Source organism: Podarcis erhardii (assembly GCF_964252035.2).
Source record: "Podarcis erhardii genome assembly, chromosome: 18".
Lineage (NCBI taxonomy): Eukaryota > Metazoa > Chordata > Lepidosauria > Squamata > Lacertidae > Podarcis > Podarcis erhardii.
The window spans coordinates 6962918-6986813 of NC_138516.1; the positions used below are offsets into that span (position 1 = coordinate 6962918).

General features: G+C 49.5%; 1 protein-coding gene across 2 annotated transcripts; it reads left to right on the top strand.

Moving 5' to 3' along the window:
• Positions 1–206: 206 nt before the first annotated feature.
• Positions 207–23763, top strand: DUS3L (dihydrouridine synthase 3 like). Of its 2 annotated transcripts, XM_081846162.1 has the most exons (13): positions 207–357; positions 3473–3791; positions 4904–5509; positions 6515–6556; positions 9742–9894; positions 11727–11843; positions 12829–12894; positions 13874–13984; positions 15904–16000; positions 17950–18025; positions 20347–20535; positions 22375–22503; positions 23600–23763. In XM_081846162.1, exons 1-13 carry the CDS (start codon positions 323–325, stop codon positions 23670–23672), a joined length of 2013 nt encoding a protein of 670 aa, XP_081702288.1. In that variant the 5' UTR covers positions 207–322; the 3' UTR covers positions 23673–23763. The 2 variants fall into 2 exon arrangements, 1 of the variants encoding a protein (XP_081702288.1); XR_014152346.1 differs by lacking the exons at positions 22375–22503; positions 23600–23763 and adding an exon at positions 21079–21268 and having other exon boundaries at positions 20347–20668.
• Positions 23764–23896: the final 133 nt, after the last annotated feature.

Below are 23896 nucleotides of genomic sequence, written 5' to 3' on the forward strand. Positions count from 1 at the left end.
CCCCTAAGCCCCGCCTCTCCCTCCTTCCCAACATTCTCTCCCTCGCAAGGTAAAAACAGCGGCGGGAGCTTAGACGGAAACTTCCGGCAGGGGGCGCTAGAATCCTTCGCCCTTCCTCCTTTCTCCCTGGTCGGCGTCGCTCTAGGAACCTCGGCCTCCGCGCTCCAGGGAGAGGAAGCGGAAGCGGCCGGGGAGCTTCCGGTTCGGGACCGGAAGCGCTGGAAGCCACGCTGTGCGGCTGCAGGGGGGAGTCGCGCTCCCGGTCTGAATTGCTCGGCAGGCGGAGGGTGTGGGCCTGGGGAGGGCTGTGGGCCCCACCCCAATGGAGGCTGCTGGGGTGGCCCCTATCAGAGCCCAGTGAGTATTAGGGTGCCCCCTCCGCACCCCAAACCTCCCCTAGACCCCCCTCCCTCCTCCCCTAGACCCCCTCCCCCCTCCCTCCTCCCCCAGACCCCCCTCCCTCCTCCCCCAGACCCCCCTCCCTCCTCCCCTAGACCCCCTCCCTCCTCCCCCAGACCCCCCTCCCCCCTCCCTCCTCCCCCAGACCCCCCTCCCTCCTCCCCCAGACCCCCCTCCCTCCTCCCCTACGCCCCCCTCCCTCCTCCCCTACGCCCCCCTCCCTCCTCCCCTACGCCCCCCTCCCTCCTCCCCTAGACCCCCCTCCCTCCTCCCCTAGACCCCCCTCCCTCCTCCCCTAGACCCCCTCCCTCCTCCCCTAGACCCCCCTCCCTCCTCCCCTAGACCCCCCTCCCTCCTCCCCTAGACCCCCCTCCCTCCTCCCCTAGACCCCCCTCCCTCCTCCCCTGGACCCCCCTCCCTCCTCCCCTAGACCCCCCTCCCTCCTTCCCTGCCCAGCTTCTGCACCCCAAAGAACATAGGAAGCCGCCCTATGCTGAACCCATTGGTCGCTCTGTAGCTCCTGCACTGACAGGCAACGTCCTCCCTGGGGGTGGGGGGCGTGTGACCTTGGAATGTTAATTATAATTATAATTTATTTTCTGTACCACACCCATTTGGCTGGGTTTCCCCAGCCACTCTGGGCAGCTCCCACTAGAGTATTACCATGGGCCTGCCCAGTCCTAGGCTGATGCCCAAATTATTATTATTATTATTATTATTATTATTATTATTATTATTATTATTTATACCACACCTATTTGGCTGGGTTTCCCCAGCCACTCTTGGTGCCTCCTAGCAGAATATTATACACACGATAAATACATCAAACATTAAAAACTTCCCTAAACAGGGCTGCCTTCAGATGTCTTTTAAAAGTCAGATGGGAGGACGTTGCACAGGGCAGGAGCCACCACCGAAAAGGCCCTCTGCCTGGTTCCCTGTAACCTCACTTCTCGCAGGGAGGGAACCGCCAGAAGGCCCTCGGAGCTGGACCTCAGGGTCTGGGCTGGACAATGGGGGTGCAGACGCTCCTTCAGGTATACTAGGCCAAGGCCGTTTAGGGTTTTCAAAGTCCACCAACTGGGGGGTTTGGACCCAAGGCCTTCTGCATGCAAAGCAGGGAGCCCTCCTCTCCACTGACTGTAAACCCCCCCCCCCAAAAAAAGAAAATCAACTACCTTCATTTTCCCCTTCAACACCACCACCCCCAATTTCAGGCTGCTGACCCTGGCTGGATCTGCTTCCCCTATCAACCCCCACCCTGGTAGGAAGCCGTTAAAAGCAACAACGCAGAGCAGCAGATCGGCACTGGGTTTTTGGTTTTTTATTGGTATATAACTGGTTGAAAGCCTCTGAATGGTGGTGATGGTTTGTTTTTTCAAACAAAGTTTCTCATCAGATAAAAATAGGAATTGGCCGGTTTTAAAAAGCGGGAAGGTGAGGAGGGTTAAACTCTCAGTCACTTTGCAAAACAGACCGTGCACATCCCCCAACAGAGCTCTTTGCAGAAAAAGCTGCCTCATGCCCAGTTGGAGCACATTTCTGTCGGAGGGAGTGTGCCATGGTCTAATGCAAAGCAGGGAGGGTCTTCCCCAGTTTAGAACCTTTCTAAGGAAGATGGGCCTGGAGTTCCCCCACATGCAAAGCACATTCTCTGTTATAAAGCTGTAGTTTCTGATAATCTGCCTACCAAGTGAGACAGCAATAAAACCGCTAGCACATTTGCAGAACTAAGCCAGGTTTCAAATTGGATGGGGGGGGGGGACGACTGCATTTTGGGAATTCTTGCATTGCAGGGGGTTGGACTAGATGATCCTCTGAGTCGCTTCCAACTCTTCATTTCTATAACAATGGTTGCAAAGCAAATTGTATCTTGGTAGCTTTGCAACATGTGCAGCAGGGCTTCCCTTACAGGAGAATCCCAATTCCTATGAATGCCTCTGTTTGAATGTTTCCTAAACCCATAAACTTCGTTCATGATACAAATCTCTGATGGGTCATTTTCTCTTTTAAAAAGACAAACATATGCATGGAGCTTCTTGGAGCGTGTGGGGGCGGTTTTCATTTTTATTTCAAAGCCCACAGGGTGGTGTAGTGACTAGAGTATTAAACTAGGTTCAGTCGTGGCCAACTCGGGGGTTGCGGCGCTCATCTCGCTTTATTGGCCGAGGGAGCCGGTGTACAGCTTCCGAGTCATGTGGCCAGCAGGACTAAGCTGCTTCTGCTGAACCAGAGCAGCGCACAGAAATGCCGTTTACATTCCCACCGGAGTGGTACCTATTTATCTACTTGCACTTTGAGGTGCTTTTGAACTGCTGGGTTGGCAGGAGCAGGGACCGAGCAACGGGAGCTCACCCCGCCGCAGGGATTCAAACCGCCGACCTTCTGATTGGCAAGTCCTAGGCTCTGTGGTTTAACCCACAGCGCCACCCGCATCCCTAGGACCTGGGAGACCTGGGTTCAAATCCCCTCTCAGCCATGAAGCTCAGTGCGTGACCTTGGAGTCAGTCACAATATCTCAGCCTTCACAGGATTGTGGGAAAGATAAAATGGGGAGTAGGCAATCCTGAGACCACTGGAGATAAGATGGAAATAATAAATAAACTATTAAAAAGTTCTTGGGAGTTTGGATGCAGATTCTTCTGATGAGAAATATTTTTGTCACCGTGTGGTAAAACAGAACCCTTATACAGTGGTACCTTGGTTCTTGAACTTAATCCGTTCTGGGAGTCCGTTTGACTCCCAAAACTGTTCAAAAACCAAGGCATGGCTTCCGATTGGCTGCAGGAACTTCCTGCACTCAGTTGGAAGCTGCGTCGGATGTTTGGCTTCCGAAAAACGTTCACAAACCGGAACACTTAGTTCCAAGTTTGCAGCGTTCAGGAGCCAATTTTTTCAACAACTAAGCCGTTCTGGAACCAAGGTACCACTGTATTTAAGTTCTGAGTTAAAAACCGGCAAATCACAAAAATGTAGCCCTCTAGTGACTTAACCCCCCTCACTGTCTCTATGAAGCATCACTCGTAGGTGATGTGGTGTGGACACGGAGCTTCACAACTCTTCTCCCTTATAGGTACCTCTCTACAAAAGAAAAGTTCCACACGTACCTTGATCGGGAATGGGAGGTGACGAATGAGAAAGATGGCGATGTGCTGGCTGCAGAGGACAGTGTAGAGAGTAATACCGGTGGAGACCTGAATGAGCCTCCTGCCAAACTGCAGAAGCTGGGAAAAGATGAAAGCAATTCAGAAGAAAAGAGCCCGCTGGAAGAGGAAAACAGAACTGCGAAGGATCCTCGGGGCCAAAAGAGGGCCCGGGGACAGAATAAGGGCCGCCCTTGCATGAAGCCGACTCACTACGAGAAAAACCGCCTCTGCCCTTCAGTCGTCCAGGTAAACTATGTGTGAGGATGATTAGGACTTGATGAACAGATTGACAAACTTTGAGAGCTCCTAGCCCTGTTAATGGCATGGGGATGCTGGTGGCGCTGTGGTCTAAACCTTGCCAGTCGGAAGGTCAGCGGTTTTAATCCCCGTGACGGGGCGAGCTCCCGTTGCTCAGTCCCAGCTCCTGCCAACCTAGCAGTTCAAAAGCTCGCCAGTGCAAGTAGATAAATAGGTACCACTCCGGCAGGAAGGTAAACTACGTTTCCGTGCACTCTGGTTTCCGTCACGGGAAGCCAGAGATCAGGCATAGATAAGAAAGTAAGAGTGATGAAGAAAAATTGAAAAGGTGAAAATAAAATTCTTACTGGGAATATATGTATATAACAACATCGATGATGGTTTGTATTTCGTAAAAATTGTATGTTCTTAATAAGATTTTTGTTTTAACTCTCTATTCATTCTTTTCTTTATCTTTTCCCTTTTCTATTTCTTTGGTGTAGATCTTTTCATTATAACAGAACATTGTATTTTCATTATGTGTAATTTTTAATGTGTAAATAAAGATACATATATATTTTTTAAAGGTTTTTGCCACAGGTCACTTGTTGGACGTGAGGGGATTAAGGTGGGACTAAAGTGGAGTTTAGGGACATGGGTGGTGCTGTGGGTTAAACCACAGAGCCTAGGACTTGCCGATCAGAAGGTCGGCGGTTCGAATCCCCGCAATGATGGGGTGAGCTCCCGTTGCTCGGTCCCTGCTCCTGCCAACCTAGCAGTTCGAAAGCACATCAAAGTGCAAGTAGATAAATAGGTACTGCTCCGGCGGGAAGGTAAACGGCATTTCCGTGCGCTGCTCTGGTTCGCCAGAAGCGGCTTAGTCCTGCTGGCCACATGACCCGGAAGCTGTACGCCGGCTCCCTCGCTTAGATGAGCGCTGCAACCCCAGAGTCAGTCACAACTGGACCTAATGGTCAGGGGTCCCTTTACCTTTACTAAAGAGGAGGTTGCTGAATTGTAGAGTGTAAGACAACCAGGGCGTGACCTGCAACTTCATACTGTATATATATTTAAAAACCTATGCTACCCTCCTTTAAAGCAGCCTCTTTCTCTTGTTGAAGGAACGGGCCGAAAAGTGCTTCTTCGGCTCACGCTGCCGTTTCCTACACAGCGTCAAAGAATACATGGCCACCAAGCCGCCGGACCTGGGAGACAGCTGCATACTCTTCAAGACGTTCGGCAGGTGCATGTATGGAGTCACCTGCCGGTTTGCTGCAGCCCACCTGGGCGAGGACTATGAGAACATCATCAATGAAGGCCTTCTGAAGCAGCGGGAGGGGAAGCCGCCAGCCGTGAAAAACAGCCTGGGCAAAGACCTCCAGCAGCAGCTGCGCAAAAAGAAGTTCCCTTTCGACAAGTCCAACCAGTACCTCTGCCGCTTAGCTAAGCCCAACCACGCGAAGGGGGCTGGGAGCCAAGCGGCGGTCCCACACCCCGCCGTGGGGAGAGAGGCCGCGGACTCTTCCGCCTCCCCAGGAAGCGTGGATCTCAGAGCTGCAGGGGAAGAGGCAGCAAAGATTGCTTCTTCATCGCCAAAAGAAGGTCCCACGCTGGAGGAACCGGAGAGTCCAAGTCAGCCGCCGGCCGCAATGGAATCCGCACTCAAAACGTCTGGGGTTGTGACAGATGAAGATCTTGTGAAACTCCGGCCGTGCGAGAAGAGAAAGGTAAGGGCTGTTTGTGTTTCCATATACAGTCATAACTCAGGTTACAGACGCTTCAGGTTAGACACACCAAAACCCAGAAGTACCGGAACGGGTTACCTCCAGGTTTCGGCTGCCGCGCATGTGCAGAAGCACTAAATCGTGCTTTGCGCAGAAGTGCCAAATCGCAACCCACGCGTGCGCAGATGCGATGCTGTGGGTTGCGAACGTGCCTCCCGCATGGATCACGTTCATAACCCAAGCGTCCACTGTATATATTTTTTTAGTTATTCAGAGCAATGCAGAGGTTTCACCCTTAAACCTCAGGGATGAATTAGACTCCACACACAGGACTTGAAGATGAATCTTTACAGTGGTACCTAGGGTTACATACGCTTCAGGTTACATACTCCGCTAACCCAGAAATAGTGCTTCAGGTTAAGAACTTTGCTTCAGGATAAGAACAGAAATTGTGCTCTGGTGGCGCGGCGGCAGCATGATGCCCCATTAGCTAAAGTGGTGCTTCAGGTTAAGAACAGTTTCAGGTTTAGAACGGACCTCCGGAATGAATTAAGTACTTAACCTGAGGTACCACTGTACTTGTCAGGATGGCAACAATTGAGCAGTTTGCATTATTCATATATATTAAGTCCAGTGCAATGCATTTCTCGCCCTTGCGCCCAAGAGAAGGTTTAGTCCTTTTGGTTTCAAAACTCATTCGTGTTGTCGTTTACTTCGTGACCCCCTGGACCAGAGCATGCCAGGCACTCCTGTCTTCCACTGCCTCCCGCAGTTTGGTCAAACTCATGCTGGTAGCTTCGAGAACACTGTCCCACCATCTCGTCCCCTGTCGTCCCCTTCTCCTTGTGCCCTCCATCTTTCCCAACATCAGGGTCTTTTCCAGGGAGTCTTCTCTTCTCATGAGGTGGCCAAAGTATCATTCACAGCAGTGAATGAATTATTAGCCCACAGCTAATAACCTCACCCTTCCTGACCCATGACTTGTATATTCATGATTTTGTCTTACAGCTTGATCTCCGCGAGAAGCTTTATTTAGCTCCATTAACAACGGTAGGTAGATTGTTTGTTTGTTTGTTTGTTTGTTTGTTTGTTTGTTTGTTTTATAGACCTTCCTTCATCACAGAATCTCAGGGTGGTTCACAACCTAAAAAAACAAGGTAAAAGCACACACAAATAGTTAAAACAAAAACAACGAAATAATAGCCCCCGCTCCCACAAAAACATTTAAAAGCCTGTAGAATGTTAATCAGCCAAAGGCCTGGTTGAAGAGGAACGTTTTCACTTGGTGCCTAAAGATACAGTGGTGCCCCGCAAGACGAACTCCTCGCAAGACGGAAAACCCGCTAGACGAAAGGGTTTTCCATTTTGGAGGTGCTTCGCAATCGAATTTCCCTATGGGCTTGCTTCGCAAGACGAAAATGTCTTGTGAGTTCCTGCGGGTTTTTTCCCCCTTTTCCTAAGCCGCTAAGCCGCTTATGAGCTGATCCGCTAAAAGCCGCTAAACCGCTAATAGCACTAATCCGCTAAGCTGTCAATGGGCTTGCTTCGCAAGACGAAAAAAACGCTAGACGAAGAGCCTCATGGAACGGATTAATTTCGTCTTGCGAGGCACCACTGTATGTAACAAAGGCACAAAGGGGTGAGCCTCTCCGGGGAAGGCATTCCACAAGCAGGGAGCCAGTGCAAAAAAGGCCCCGTTCTCATGTTGCCCCACTCTGGGCCTCATGTGGAGGAGGCACATGAAGAAAGGCCTCTGATGGTGATTGCAGGGTCCTGGTCAGTTCCTATGGGCACGGGTAGTACTTGAAGTACTACAGTCCTGAGCCATTCAAGACTTTATAGGTCAAAAGCAGCACTTTGAATTAGGCCCAGAAACTGACTGGCAGCCAGCGCAGTTGGGTCAGGATAGGCGCAATAGGCTCAAACCGTCTTGCTTCCGTGAGCAACCTGGCTGCCAAATTCTGCACCGGCTGAAGTTTCCGAACGGTCTTCAGAGGCAGCCCTATGTGTTAGAAGGATGTTGGAATAATACTATATGATTTTAGCAAGGAATGATTTAAAGGATTTGGGGATAACTGACTGTTAATTGGTGAAAGGAGGAGAAGTAAAGTTACATTACATTAAGACAATTTACAGGACAAAAATTTTAAAAGAGGGAAAGGATTTGCTGAAATGGATAATTGACCTAGAATACAAAAAAGGGAGGTGTGAGGAGGTCAAGGAAATAAGCTAATGAAAGATCAGTAATAAGGAGATCTGATATATATATTTTTTCTGCGTTTTTGTTTTTGTTTAATGGGTCTCATTTCTCTGTGTGTTTTTTTAATGTTTTGTTTTTGTTTATGTGGTATTTTTACTTTTTCTTTCTGTAATTTTTTGAAACTTTAATAAATATTATTTTTTTAAAAAAACAGAGGCAGCCCTATGTACAGTGGTGCCTCGCAAGACGAAATTAATCCGTTCCGTGAGGCTTTTCGTATAGCGGTTTTTTCGTCTTGCGAAGCAAGCCCATTGACACCTTAGCAGATTAGCGCTATTAGCGGTTTAGCGGCTTTTAGCGATCAGCTGTTAAGCGGCTTATCAGCAGATCAGCTGTTAAGTGGCTTAGCAGCTTAGAAAAAGGGGGAGGAAGGAGAAAAAACCCGCAGGAACTCGCAAGACATTTTCGTCTTGCGAAGCAAGCCCATAGGGAAATTCGTTTTGCAAAGCGCCTCCAAAACGGAAAACCCTTTCGTCTAGTGGGTTTTCCGTCTTGCGAGGCGTTTGTCTTGCGGGGCACCACTGTACAGCGTGTTGCATTAATCTAACCTGGAGGCTACCAGAGCATAGATGACAGTAGTTAGGCCATCCCTGTCCAGATAGGGGCATAGCTGGGCCATCACCTGAAGCTGATGGAAGGCACTGAGGCCACCTGCGCCTTGAGTGACAGCAAGGGATCCAGGAGGACCCCTCAAGCTATGAACCCGCTCCTTCAGAGGAAGAGTAACCCCATCAATCGCAGGTAGCCTCCCATCCATCTGGCTAGCGGGGGAACTCCCCGCTAACAGTGCCTCAGGCTGTGTCCTGTGCTTCAGTTTGTGTGTCATCAGCATACAGTGCTACCTCAGGTTACAGACGCTTCAGGTTACAGACTCCGCTAACCCAGAAATAGTACCTCGGGTTAAGAACTTTGCTTCAGGATGAGAACAGAAATCGGGCTCCGGCGGCGCGGCGGCAGCAGGAGGCCCCATTAGCTAAAGTGGTGCTTCAGGTTAAGAACAGTTTCAAGTTAAGAACAGACCTTCAGAATGAATTCTTAACCTGAGGTAACCACTGTATAGCTGACCCCGTACTCCCAACTGGCATTCCAACTCCCCTTTCCTTACCCGAGAATAGCTGCACCCGTTATTCATACGTAGCTGAATTTTTGTCACCTTTGCAAATTCTTATAGCGAAACCTGTATGCCCCCTGGCTGCTGTGACAATTAAAGCATGCTGGTTGTGCGGGGAGAGAGAGAGTTCTGCTTAAGGCTTACAAAAACAAGATACAGTGGTACCTTGGGTTCTCAAACAGCCTATTTCACGAACAACTTAGAAGCTGAACGTCGCAAACCCGGAAGTGAGCGTTCCGGTTCTCGAATGTTTTTTTGAAGTCGAACATGTCCTGATTTTCCGTTCTTAGTGTTGTGCTTCCGGTTTTAGAGAATTGGCGCTGATTGGGCCGGTGAGGAAAAGCGTCCCGGCAGCTCTCTGAAGCCCTGCCGCTTTGATGTGTGTGTGTGTGTGTGTGTGTGTGTGTGAGAGAGAGAGAGAGAGAGAGAGAGAGAGAGAGATCTTGAAAGACTGTGCTGATTGGGGCGGTGGGAAGAAGTATTTTAGGGGTAGTTTTTCAATAGCCTGGAATGGATTAATCCGTTTTGCATTACTTCCTATGGGAAAACGCGCCTTGGTTTTGGAACGGACTTCCGGAAGGGATTAAGTTCGAGAACCAAGGTACCACTGTATCAGAACATTTGGCTGCGGTCTGGTTAGGAACAGGTGAAAAGCTGGAATTGTGAATTGGTTGAAATGGATGGAAAGAGGCCTGGCACTTAGCTGCAGCGCCAGCAGCTATTCCCATTCAGTCTTCAAATGCCGTATGTTGTGAGATCGGGCCGTGTCTTTGTTTAAACGTGGTATCTTGCTTGTGCTGACTCGAGACCTGCCCCGAGGCAACCGTAACACTCCATTCTCCTGATTTCTTCCGGGGATTCCAGTGCGGCAACCTTCCTTTCCGAAGAATATGCAAGCGGTTTGGGGCGGACGTCACCTGCGGCGAGATGGCCGTTTGCACGAATCTGCTCCAGGGGCAGTCGTCCGAGTGGGCATTGCTGAAGAGACACAACACAGAGGATCTCTTTGGCGTTCAGGTAGATGGAAGGCAGACTCGCAATACGGCCACACTGGGGGGCGGGGGGGAGAGAAGAGGAGCAAGCCGCTTCTGAGGCTAATAGAGATGGCCTTGCTGGTCTTCTGCTGGCTGCCATAATGCTCAAAGTGGTTCCCCATGGCTGGTGGCAGAGGCCGGACTGTTCTCCCTTTCACCTCTGCCTTCCCACAGCCCCAGGATGTTGGAGAAGAGAGTTCTTCCTGGTGGGAGGAGAGGGAGAGACAAAGCTCTCTGCAGCTCCTGAACGAGCATCTCCACCCCCATCGCTCAGCCCGGACACCGAGGTCCAGCTCCGAGGGCCTCCTGGCAGTTCCCTCCCTGCAAGAAGCGAAGTTACAGGGAACCCGGCAGAGGGCCTTCTCGGTAGTGGCACCAGCCCTGTGGAACGCCCTCCCATCAGATATCAAAGAAATAAACAACTACCAGACTTTTAGAAGACATCTGAAGGCAGCTTTTAATATCTGATGAATTACTGTATTTTAGTATTCTGCTGGAAGCTGCCCAGGGTGGCAGGGGAAACCCAGCCATATGGGCGGGGTATAAATAATAAATTATTATTGTTATTGTTATTGTTGTTGTTATTATTATTATTATTATTATTATTATTATTATTATTCCTCCTCCTCCTCCTCCAGCTGATAGATGTTCCCCGATGAGAAGCTAATACCGTATTTTTTTCACCATAACACTTTTTTCCTCCTAAAAAGTAAGGGGAAATGTCTGTGCGTGTTATGGAGGGAATGCCTACGGGTGGCATGCCTACGGATTTTCCTCCTCTAAAAAGTACATGCGTGTTATGGTCGGGTGCGTGTTATAGAGCGAAAAATACGGTAGGTCTCGATAACCCTCCCCTCCGGGAATTCCCTTTTAAGGCCATCTTTAACCAAAAGCTATTGCCAGCTTCATCGGTAGTTAGCAGAAGTAAAGGTGGTAGATGATATACTTTTGTTGGGGGTTGTTTTGTATTTAATACTGTCTCCTTCTTCTGGGTATTATAAACCCTCACTTGGAGTTGCCTTGTTCTCCTAAACAATGGTTGACACTGGCCATAGTTGGTTGCATTTAGACATAGCAGGCTGGGGCCGAGGTAGGAGCTCCCAAACTCCTTGCAGCAGCACTGAAGGGAGGAGAGATGGAGGAGCTAAGCAATGATGCTCATGCGTTTTGCACTAAACCATAGTCTTAAGTCTGCCATGCCTGTCTTTTCACTGTATTCTATTGATACGTGCTGTTTTGATTTATGTAATTCATGCTGAGTGGGGTGCAAACCTCCAAAAGGCGGGTTGGGGAATTCTTGCAGATACAGTGGTGCCCCGCAAGACGAACGCCTTGCAAGACGGAAAACCCGCTAGACGGAAGGGTTTTCCGTTTTGGAGGCGCTTCGCAAAACGAATTTCCCTATGGGCTTGCTTCGCAAGACGAAATGTCTTGCGAGTTCCTGCGGGTTTTTTCCCCTTCCCCCCCCCCTTTTCCTAAGCCGCTAAGCCACTTATCAGCTGATCCGCTAAAAGCCGCTAAACCGCTAATAGCGCTAATCCGCTAAGCTGTCAATGGGCTTGCTTCGCAAGACAAAAAACCCGCTATACGAAGAGCCTCACGGAACGGATTAATTTCGTCTTGCGAGGCACCACTGTATTCTATTGATACGCGCTGTTTTGATTTACGTAATTCATGCTGAGTGGGGTGCAAACCTCAAAAAGGCGGGTTGGGGAATTCTTGCAGATAAATAGTATGGCACACATGCAATGCCTATAAGCGGCTCTCGTGAGTTGCGGCACCCCTTTGACCCTCTTTCACCCTACGCCTCTGCAGCTGGAAGGAGCGTTCCCAGACACCATGACCAAGTGTGCAGAGCTTCTCAACCGGACCATCGAAGTGGATTTTGTGGACATCAATGTGGGCTGCCCCATCGACCTCATCTATAACAAGGTAGCCCATTGAACCCTTTCAAGCACTAAAAAGGTAAAGGACCCCTGACAGTTCAGTCCATCCGCGGACGACTCGGGTTGCGGCGCTCATCTCGCTTTACTGGCTGAGGGAGCTGAGGTTTGTCCACAGACAGTTTTTCCAGGTCATGTGGCCAGCAGGACTAAGCCGCTTCTGGCGAAACCAGAGCAGTGCACGGAAATGCCATTTACCGTCATTCCGGAGCTGTACCTATTTATCTACTTGCACTTTGACGTGCTTTCGAACTGCTAGGTTGGCAGGAGCAGGGACCGGGCGACAGGAGCTCACCCCATCATTGCGGGGATTCGAACCGCCGACCTTCCGATCGGCAAGTCCTAGGATCTGTGGTTTAGACCACAGCGCCACCCATGTCCCTAAGGGAAAATTAGGGGGAGGGACTAATCCGAGGGGACTCTGGGAATTCACTTCAAGTGTGGCACCCTCAGAAACAAATCAGAAGGGAAAAGCTTGGAGTCACGTGTTTCGGAATCAACCTACATGTTTCTAGTTTTCTTCTCCTTGACGTGCTAAGCTTCCAGGTCATGCTGGCCACATGACCTGGAAAAACTGTCTGCAGACAAACGCCGGCTCCCTCGGCCTGAAAGTGAGATGAGCGCCACAACCCCAGAGTCGTTTGCGACTGGACTTAACTGTCAGGGGTCCTTTACCTTTACGTTTCCCTTCGCAATTCAACTCAGTCCGTTACTTAGCTTGGAAGCGATGGGGAGCCTCAGAGGAACTTCTCCAAGTCTTATAAAATTGCAGCCCACCTTTTTTTTTCTTTTTAAGTAAAAGTTCTGCCAAGTTGACACCTCTCCCTCCTTCAAGCTGATGGGCCTGTGGGAAAACCTATGGGAAGCCCAGACCATCAAGGACTGAAATCAATTCAGAGATTATGACCTTCACCCTCCCGCTCCCCAGTGATCTTTCAAAACGCGCTTCACCCTCCTCTCCTTTCTCTTCCCAGGGGGGAGGCTGTGGCTTAATGAACCGTCCCAACAAGTTTGAGCAGATTGTCCGAGGCATGAACTACGTAAGTTGGGGTCGGGTGTGGTTTTTTTCCTTGGCTGGCTCCTAGCTGTCCTGGATTTCATTTGTGCTTCTGTTCCCCCGCATTGCTCCTTCTTGCAACCACAGTCATCCTCTTCGTATCAGCTTTGCACAGAGTCACATAATCTGCAAGCTTTGACCCGTTTATTGGCTCCTGCTTTGTGGCAAAAGTGTCCAGGGCCCAGGGCAGACCAGCAAGATGGGTGGGGTATACTAATCATAATTATAATCACCACAAGGTTGTTATTACAAGGCCCTTGTGGTGGGGCGTGGGGTTCTTCGATACGATATGATAATCGATATCATACAATAATCTTTATTGTCATTCTCACATACAGAACAACGAAATTGAAAAAATCTGCATAAGACATTCAAAAGCCAGCAAGCCAGCTATCCCAGCCTGGTTAGCCCCCTAAAAACTCTGATACCCCATAATACAATATACTCCCATAGAGACTACCTTATACTGCGTTTAAAACCAAAATCGCATTTGGGTAGAAACTGTTTCTCAGGCGGCTAGTCCTAGTCTTTATAACCCTAGACCTTCTTCCAGAAGGCAGAAGCTGATAGAGATCATTTCTGGGTTGCGCATTATCCTGCGCTATCTCTGCAGCTTTCTTATGGCACCTGGAAGCGTAGATTTGATCCAAGGTGGGAAGAGTGCACCCAATTATTCTCTCCGCAGTCTTTACAACCCTGGACAGCGTTGTTTTTTCCTTGACCGTGCAGCTCCCAAACCACTCTCAGTTGTGGGGGGCTGGCTTTTGAGTTTCCCACCAGGTATAGAAGTCAATGGTCTCAAAAAGGAATTACTCTACTCTGTTGCCCCCTCTGTGCGTTCTCGGAGCAGCTGTTGGTGAAAGCTTTCGGCAAAGGAATCTCCAGAGTCCAGCTCTGTCGCGCTCAGGTTCGGCTCCCGAGGCACACTTCGCTTGGCTCATCGTTCCTCTTTTTCTCGGCAGGTGCTAGATGTACCCTTGACGGTGAAGATCCGGACCGGGGTGCAAGAGAAAACCAACTTGGCTCACAAACTAATTCCCAGCATCCGGGAGTGGGGAGCCTCTATGGTCACGGTACAGTAGCCTTCCTTAAGCCACATTCACATTGACATGAGCCAACAATGTGATGCGGCAGCTAAAAAAAGCCAATGCAATTCTGGGCTGCATCAATAGGAGTATGGCATCTAGATCAAGGGAAGTAATAGTGCCACTGTATTCTGCTCTGGTCAGACCTCACCTGGAGTACTGTGTCCAGTTCTGGGCACCACAGTTCAAGAAGGACACGGACAAACTGGAACGCGTCCAGAGGAGGGCAACCAAAATGGTCCAAGGCCTGGAAACGATGCCTTATGAGGAACGGCTAAGGGAGCTGGGCATGTTTAGCCTGGAGAAGAGGAGGTTAAGGGGTGATATGATAGCCATGTTCAAATATAGAAAAGGATGTCACATAGAGGAGGGAGAAAGGTTGTTTTCTGCTGCTCCAGAGAAGCGGACACGGAGCAATGGCTCCAAACTACAAGAAAGAAGATTCCACCTAAACATTAGGAGGAACTTCCTGACAGTAAGAGCTGTTCGACAGTGGAATTTGCTGCCAAGGAGTGTGGTAGAGTCTCCTTCTTTGGAGGTCTTTAAGCAGAGGCTTGACAACCATATGTCAGGAGTGCTCTGATGGTGTTTCCTGCTTGGTAGGGGGTTGGACTCGATGGCCCTTGTGGTCTCTTCCAACTCTATGATTCTACATTCAGATGAGCAGTAACTTCATTTAAAAAACACCAAAACGCACACACCCTACTAGATCAGACTAAAGTTACAACATCTAGCCCAGGGGTTGTCAACCTGGTCCCTACTGCCCATTTGTGGGCATTTCGGGATTCTAGGTGGGTGGTAGGGAGTTCTACAGCACAAACTGAATCCTTCCATTGAGCACTGGTAAGGAAATTTTATCATCAAGAAAGATGCATTAGTGGGTGGTAGGTATAAAAAGGTTGACTACCCCGATCTACGGGACACAGGTGGCGCTGTGGGTTAAACCACAGAGCCTAGGGCTTGCTGATCAGAAGGTCGGCAGTTCAAATCCCCATTACGGGGTGAGCTCCTGTTGCTCAGTCCCTGCTCCTGCCAACCCAGCAGTTTGAAAGCACGTCAAAGTGCAAGTAGATAAATAGGTACCGCTCCAGCGGGAAGGTAAACGGTGTTTCCATTTGCTGCTCTGGTTCGCCAGAAGTGGCTTAGTCATGCTGGCCACATGACACGGAAGCTGTCTGCGGACAAACGCTGGCTCCCTCGGCCAGTAAAGTGAGATGAGTGCCACAACCCCAGAGTAGTCTACGACTGGACCTAATGGTCAGGGGTCCCTTTACCTTTACTTTACCCCTGATCTATGCCAATATTCTGTTGTTTCCAGCAACAGATTTTAATTTTTATTTATCATCATATTATTGTATTATTGATTACCATATTTTTCGCCCTATAGGACGCACCTTTTCCCCTCCAAAAATGAAGGGGAAATGTGTGTGCGTCCTATGGGGCGAATGCAGGCTTTCGCTGAAGCCTGGAGAGCGAGAGGGGTCGGTGCACACCAACCCCTCTTGCTCTCCAGGCTTCAGGAAGCTATCCGCAAGCCGTGGGAGCCCAGCACGAAGTTGCGCAGCTCTCCCACAGCTTACGGAGAGCTGCCTACATCCTGAAGCCTGGGGCAAATATCCGCAAGCCTGGGGAGACCGGCGCGGAGAGATCTCACACACGCTTTACAATGCTGCCTTTGAGAAGCCCCTGCACGAGACACAAAGGCATCAGTCTTCCCCTGCTCTTGCCCTTTGGCAACCAATATCCTAAAGTAGGCTGTCTCTGCATGTGGAGGCTCTATAGTGCAAAGCTTGTGGGGGTTGGTAGACCACAACTCTGTTCTTACCTAAGCATTTCAAAAAGCGGTGTGTATTGTCATTTGAATCCGTGATGGAGGCGTCAGCTGTCCCCTTTTCTGACCCCGTTAGCTTCACGGCCGGTCGAGAGAGCAGCGGTACACAAAGGCGGCAAACTGGGAGTACATAGCAGAGTGTGCAAAAATTGCCAGTCCGATGCCTCTTTTCGGTAGGTAGTTCTGTTCTTTCCGTGTGCTGGTTTTGCTTCCTTTGCAACATATTTGGGGCTTGGAGGTAATGCTTTGCTGCAGTTTTTGGGCTCGGATTGCTTTGGCTGGGTTTGTCTCTCTCTCCATCAAGCCGCCTTTTCCTCCTCCTGCTTCTGAATGAATGAATTTTATTGTTACAGTCACAGACCAGTTACAGCATTGCTTACAATATCAGGAAAATCATAAAACACAACAGGAATACATTGAATTGCAATTGGGTATAACAGAGACAATTCAGATATAGCGGCAGTTTAAAATATATATTAAATCTTGATCATTAAAATATAACCTAAAATTGTCATTCGAAACCTTAGTCATTTTGGTAGTACAGCTTGTTCCCTAAGTTTTATGGCAGTCGCACAGAATTCTGCTTCTGCGATCTTTGGAAAACCCACCTTTTCTTTTGCCATACAGTTAACCTTCCCATATTTGCGCTACCGCCCTGCCCCACCTTCCCACAGCGCAAGAGCTCAATGAAGTAAGTTCAGGACAGGCGAAAGACCCCTAACTTGTGAGATGAATTAAGATGGTGATAAATGTCTAGGGGGGGGGAGGAAGAGAGGTCTGCCAGCTACGACCACTAAAACAGAATCTCTATATTCAGATGCCTTCTACCCCAGTTCCAGTATCTTGATGATTGGAGGGGGGGGGGCCTCAGAGGTGAGTTGCTGTCTTCAGTCGCTTCCTGGAAGCATCTGGCTGGCTACTGGTCAGAAACAAGTTGCTGGTCCATATAGACCTTCCTTAGTCCGGCCCATCAGGACTCTTCTTTGTAGATCAGTGGTCAGCAGCCGAACTGGCCTGTGGCTACCACATAGAACGTCACGGGGGTCAAGGGGCAATTCGTTTCTCTCCTCCTCTCTGAAATCTCTAGATTGGACTCTTGGAGGTGAGTGAAGACTACAGGAGACGTGTGGCTCGTTGTTGCCCGGTCATTCTGAACAGTTTCCCTCTTTCCTTGAAGACATCAATAAATGCTTTGGATTTGAGAAGCTCTTTTTAGTGCCATCAGGAAGGTCCAGGCCTGGTGGTAGTCTGGGTCAGATCTGGACCGGAATCTGCCTGCTGGTTCTCCCTTCACCCGTCTTGTTTCTTAGATAGTAAACTTCCTGGGCAGCGCTCTGCATGCTGCTGCCGCAAAATAAGCAGGGACGAGGAGGCATCTTGGATGTTAGCGGTTTTTTGTGCAACCTCAACCTCATTTACAGACAGGGCTGTTTCAAATCCATTTACAGTCGTACCTTGGTTTTCAGACGCCTTGGGAGTCAAATGTTTTGGCTCCCAAAGATTGAAAACCGGAAAGGGTTGTTCCGGTTTTTTAAAGTTCTTTGGAACTCAAATGTCCAACGCGACTTCCACGGCTTCCAGTTGGCTGCAGGAGCTCTAGAAGCTGCGCCTTGGTTCCTGAATGTTTTGGAAGTCGAACGGACTTCCAGAACGGATTCAGTTCGACTTCCAAAGTAACACTGTACTTGCAAAAGGCATCGCTGTGGCCAGGGGCAGTTGATAGAGCCATAAATAAGTGCTTGGAACTATTAAGAGAAACAGTTAATAATAATAATAATAATAATAATAATAATAATAATAATAATAATAATAATAATAATAATAATAATAATATTTATATACCCCGCCCATCTGGCTGGGTTTCCTCAGCTGCTCTGGGCGGCTCCCAACAGAATATTAAAAATCCGATAAAACATCAAACATTAAAAACTTCCCTAAACAGGGCTGCCTTCAGATGTCTTCTAAAAGTCAGATAGTTGTTTATTTCCTTGACATCAGATGGGAGGGTGTTCCACAGGGCAGGCGCCACCACTGAGAAGGCCTTCTGCCTGGCAAACTGCATCTGAAGCATTGGGGATTCCTTTGGTGACCCCTGAATTATTGTTTTTTCCTTTTGGCGCAGGGAACGGAGATATCTTGTCTTTCGAAGATGCCAATCAAGCCATGCAGAGTGGAGTTTCGGGAATTATGATTGCTCGGCAAGTGTTTTGGGTGGTCTGGAGGAGAAAGTACCCTTCGTTACCCTCATGGGGTTTTTTTCCAAGCAGAAGGTCCACGTTCAGTCTCCGGCTTCTCCAGCTATGGCTGGGAAAAACTCTAAAACCTAAAACCCTGGAAAGCCAGTCAATGGCTGTGTTCAGACACAATTCTAAGCCTTGGATCAGCCTTGAGCAATTTAGTCTGTGTGTGATCTCTCTGCTTGTGCACGCAGCTCAAGTTCTCCTGCTTTGCAGGGAAACAAGATGCAGAGCAGTTGGCTTATATTTGTGTAGCTTGCTTACTCCAAGCTGCAGCACGCATTAGCTTGCAGCTCATGTAAGGGCCTTTGTGGCTTGGAGGTTGTGTTAAAGCTCAGCCACAAACTTGACATGAGCCAACAGTGTGATGCGGCAGCTAAAAAAGCCAATGCAATTCTGGGCTGCATCAATAGGAGTATAGCATCTAGATCAAGGGAAGTAATAGTGCCACTGTATTCTGCTCTGGTCAGACCTCACCTGGAGTACTGTGTCCAGTTCTGGGCACCACAGTTCAAGAAGGACACTGACAAACTGGAACGGGTCCAGAGGAGGGCAACCAAAATGGTCAAAGGCCTGGAAACGATGCCTTATGAGGAACGGCTAAGGGAGCTGGGCATGTTTAGCCTGGAGAAGAGGAGGTTAAGGGGTGATATGATAGCCATGTTCAAATATATAAAAGGATGTCACATAGAGGAGGGAGAAAGGTTGTTTTCTGCTGCTCCAGAGAAGCGGACACGGAGCAATGGTTCCAAACTACAAGAAAGAAGATTCCACCTAAACATTAGGAAGAACTTCCTGACAGTAAGAGCTGTTCGACAGTGGAATTTGCTGCCCAGGAGTGTGGTGGAGTCTCCTTCTTTGGAGGTCTTTAAGCAGAGGCTTGACGACCATATGTCAGGAGTGCTCTGATGGTGTTTCCTGCTTGGCAGGGGGTTGGACTCGATGGCCCTTGTGGTCTCTTCCAACTCTAGGATTCTATGATTCAGTGAAGACACTACAGTCGTACCTTGGTTTTCGAACAGCTTAGTTCCCAGATGTTTTGGCTCCTGAGTGCCGCGAACCCGGAAGTGACGGTTCCGGTTTGCAAACTACCGAATTTTTTGCTCTATAAGACTCACTTTTTCCCTCCTAAAAAGTAAGAGGAAATGTGTGTGCATCTTACGGAGCGAATGCAGGCTGCGCAGCTATCCCAGAAGCCAGAACAGCAAGAGGGATTGCTGCTTTCACTGCGTAGCGATCCCTCTTGCTGTTCTGACTTCTGAGAGTCAGAATATTTTTTTTCTTGTTTTCCTCCTCCAAAAACTAGGTGCGTCTTGTGGAAGTTGAACGTCCAGGGCTTCCATGGCTTCCGATTGGCTGCAGGAGTTTCCTGCAGCCAATTGGAAGCCAGGCTTGGGTTTCTGAACGTTTTGGAAGTTGAACGGACTTCCAGAACAGATTCTGTTCGACATCCAAGGTACGACTGTAGTAACTTAGATGGTCTGGCACAGAGTTCACTGGGCGGTTCGGGTCACTCAGTTCCAAGGCTAGAAACATACCAGTGTATGAAAGCAGGTTCACAACTTCATTTCCCAGCCCCCAAGGACTACGGTTAAGATTGCCATTACAAAATCATTTCCAGCTGTAATAGCAGAAGCAGGTGTGGCTGTCACAGAAGACAGAGGATCCTCATTTTGAAATAATATGAGGAGCTAAACAGAAAGAAAAGAGAATAATCCTGGGCCTTGCTGAACGTAATACTATACAGTAATGGTCGGGGGGTGAGGAGGGGGAGAGACTTGCTTAAGATCCATGTGGTCGATCATACGGTAGCCTAAGACCACATTATAGCCACATCTTCCTAAAGGACATGGGCCAGGTATCTGCCACAGCTGCTGTTACTACCCCTGCACACAATTGCTGCTTCTGGCTCCATCTTTTGCTATGGCTTAGTGGTCATACATCTGTTTGCAAGGAGAAGGTTTCAGTTCGGTCCCCGGCATCTGGGAAAAGGCTCTGAGAGGATCACCAACTGTCAAATTGTCCTCTCCCGTTCCCTTAGATTTTGCTGGTGGTGGGGCTGTTTGAACATGGAATCGCCGGGGGGTATTGAATCATAATGATGGGATACTTTCGAATCCCAGTAGTTGCCCTAATGGGTTCTTGCTATGCAATCTAGGTGGCAAAAATATTCGATCACGTGCATGTGTTTCTCCTCGCGCACTTACGTTCTGCCAGGGCGGCAGGCAGGGCGTAGATTCTGTTCATGGTTTTCTCACGGCGGCCGTTCTTCCGGGTCACAGGGGGGCGCTGATCAAGCCCTGGATCTTCACTGAAATCAAAGAGCAGCGGCACTGGGACATCTCGTCGGGAGAGAGGCTCGACATCCTCAAGGACTTCACCAACTACGGCTTGGAGCATTGGGGATCAGACACGCAGGGAGTGGAGAAAACCAGGAAGTTTCTACTGGAGTGGCTCTCCTTTCTCTGCAGGTAGAAGCTCCTCCTCAGCCCCTGCTAAGTCACTGCATTTTGCCTTTCCATCCAGGTATTAATAACAGCTGGCCTTGGGTTCCTGTAAGGAGCTTATGTCAGTTCAGGTGTGAAACTCCTTTTTGTAAGGTAGGTGTCAGGGAACTGCCATCTGAGCTCAGGGAGGTGGAGAGGCTCTCAGATGCTGGGGAGGGAACCAGCAGGGAGAGAGGGAGAGCTTCTGCTGAGGAAGGAGAGGAGGAGGGGGCGTCGGAGGGAAGGCTCAGGGACGCTTCCAGCGAGACCAGTGGAGAGAGCTCAGGACCTCCCCTGGGGACGCCCACTCTGCGCAGAAAGCTGTCGCGCAGGGAATCCAGGCGGAGACTCTCTGTCAAGGAGCTCTTATGTTGGAAAAAGTTCAGGAAACGCCCACTGACGGATTCTGCCAGTGATTAAGACAGCCACGAAGTAAGGGCTGTCCGGTCCGGGAAAGTTTTAGCCAACTACTCAGCTTGGAGCGGTTCGGCGCTTACGCACAAGCAACCACTAATCCCATTACAGTAGGCAAGACTGGATCCTGCAACAAACATCTTAACGCACCACTAAGTTTCTGCTGTGTGTGACACACTGCATGGACACCCTATTCATCAGCTGCTTCTCAGGCTTTGGAGATTTTGAGAAACAAGTCCATGTATTTTAAAAGCCAAGCTTGACACCGGGGAAAGCTAGAAGCTTGCTGCTAACGACGACCAGATACAGTGGGTGTTTTTTAAAGCACTATATATATATGCCTGCTTATATAGGGATGCGGGTGGCGCTGTGGGTTAAACCACAGAGCCTAGGACTTGCCGATCAGAAGGTCAGCGGTTCGAATCCCCGTGACGGGGTGAGCTCCCGTTGCTCCGTCCCTGCTCCTGCCAACCTAGCAGTTCAAAAGCACGTCAAAGTGCAAGTAGATAAATAGGTACTGCTCCGGTGGGAAGGTAAACGGCGTGTCCGTGCGCTGCTCTGGTTCGCCATAAGCGGCTTAGTCCTGCTGGCCACATGACCCGGAAGCTGTACGCCGGCTCCCTCGGCCAGTAAAGCGAGATGAGCGCTGCAACCCCAGAGTCTGTCACGACTGGGCCTAATGGTCAGGGGTCCCTTTACCTTTACTATATGCCTGCTAAGTGTGAGTTCATAATATCACTGCAATTAAAATTGGGGCAGCATCAAGAGAGATAGCTGCCATTTCTTCCTTTATTCCTCAGTGGTGTTTTCTCCTCCCACTTAACTCAAAAAGGCAGGGCTTCACAACAGCCTTGGTTGACTCTGCCCTGTATCTCCCATGCTTATAGCTGCAGCTAGATTTTGAATAAGCCTAACTTCTGGGGTGAGTGAGAGGAGCAAACAAGATGAGGCTGTTCTCCTACTGTCATGGAAAATGAGTCTTCCTTTCTTCCTTCTTTGGCACTTTGGCAGGCTGGAATGCGGGTGGCGCTGTGGTCTAAACCACTGAGCCCATTGGGCTTGCCGATCAGAAGGTCGGCAGTTCGAATCCGCACAACGGGGTGAGCTCCTGTTGCTCTGTCCCAGCTCCTGCCAACCTAGCAGTTCGAAAGCACGCCAGCGCAAGTAGATAAATAGGTACCGCTGTGGCAGGAAGGTAAATGGCATTTCCTTGCGTTCTGGTTTCCGTCACAGTGTCCCATTGCGCCATAAACGGTTGAGTCCTGCTGGCCACATGACCCAGAAAGCTGTCTGTGGACAAACGCCTGCTCCTTCGGCCTGAAAGCGAGATGAGCACCGCAACCCCATAGTCGCCTTTGACTGGACTTCACCGTCCAGGGGTCCTTTACCTTTACTTTTTTACTTTGGCAGGTACATTCCAGCCGGCTTACTGGAGCGCCTGCCTCAGAGGATTAACGAAAGACCCCCTTACTACATGGGCCGGGACTATTTGGAGACCTTAATGGCAAGCCAGAACGTGGGCGACTGGATTAAGATCAGGTAAAAAGGGTTTGAACATTTGCCAAACAGTTGACAGTTTTCTGTGCATGTTAAGCGCACAACTGCATGTGTGCAGTGAGGAGGAAGAGAGGGGGAGAGATTATTTCAGCTGCTACGAAGGCTGATGTAGAACCAGGCCAGAAATGTGGGTTTTGGCCCTTGAAGGGAGTGACTAGTTAAAAGCTAGAACTGGACCCTATTGTATCTGATGCAACACAGGCCATGGGGCTTCCTATCTCCCAAATCCATAAGACGGCCAGTGGGAAGGGAACAACTTTTCTGTCCCAAACCAGGACAAAACTCTTCTAGCCCAGCTGTGTGGGAAGAGAAAGCTCAGATCACTCGGCTGCAAATCTCACTCAGATGACCTTGGGCTAGACCTGATCTCCCAGCCTAACTTAACTCACGAGCTTGTTGTGAGGCGCAAATCTCACTCTGAGCTCTTCCGAGGAACAAGGAGAAGTACGAAAAGGGCAATGCAAATTCTCTCCCAACATCCCAGCTGAATTGCCTTCCTCTCTGTCATTCTTTCCATAGTTCCTTATAGAAATTGGGGGAATGGCGTGCAGCGGTCTAAAAAGTGCACCTCTGAGATTTCTGTCACGGCATTTTTGCGCCATATGGGGTTTTCATCTCATAATAAGAGTTCAGTAGCCTGTCGCTACAGTGGGTTAAACCACAGAGCCTAGGACTTGCCGATCAGAAGGTTGGCGGTTCGAATCCCCGCGACGGGGTGAGCTCCCGTTGCTCCGTCCCTGCTCCTGCCAACCTAGCAGTTCGAAAGCACGTCAAAGTGCAAGTAGATAAATAGGTACCGCTCCGGCGGGAAGGTAAACAGTGTTTCCGTGCACTGCTCTGGTTGGCCAGAAGCGGCTTAGTCATGCTGGCCACATGACCCGGAAGCTGTACGCCGGCTCCCTCAGCCAATAAAGCGAGATAAGCACCGCAACCCCAGAATCAGCCACGACTGGACCTAATGGTCAGGGGTCCCTTTACCTTTTTAGCCTGTCGCGCACAAAGTATCATCGCAGGTGTGTGTGCTGTTGGAAGAATCTAGAGACGTGTCTGCAGTTTTCTCAATTTCTCCTCCTTGCAGTGAGATGCTTCTGGGTCCTGTTCCTGCCAGCTTCACTTTCCTTCCAAAACACAAGGCAAATTCTTACAAGTAGGAGGACCGTCGTCGTTGGGGGAAGCGCTGTCTCCAATGCACATCTTGCGTATTTCTTGGTTTTGAATAATAATAAAAAAAGTTCTATTTTTGATTTGGCTGCTGTGTGTAGTCTGCCTCAAGGATGATTCCCCCCGACAACCTCTCCTGGACATTTGAAGACGGCACCGATCCAGTATACATGCATTTCCTTGTCTGATCCAGAGCGAAGGGGAGCTGTTAGCT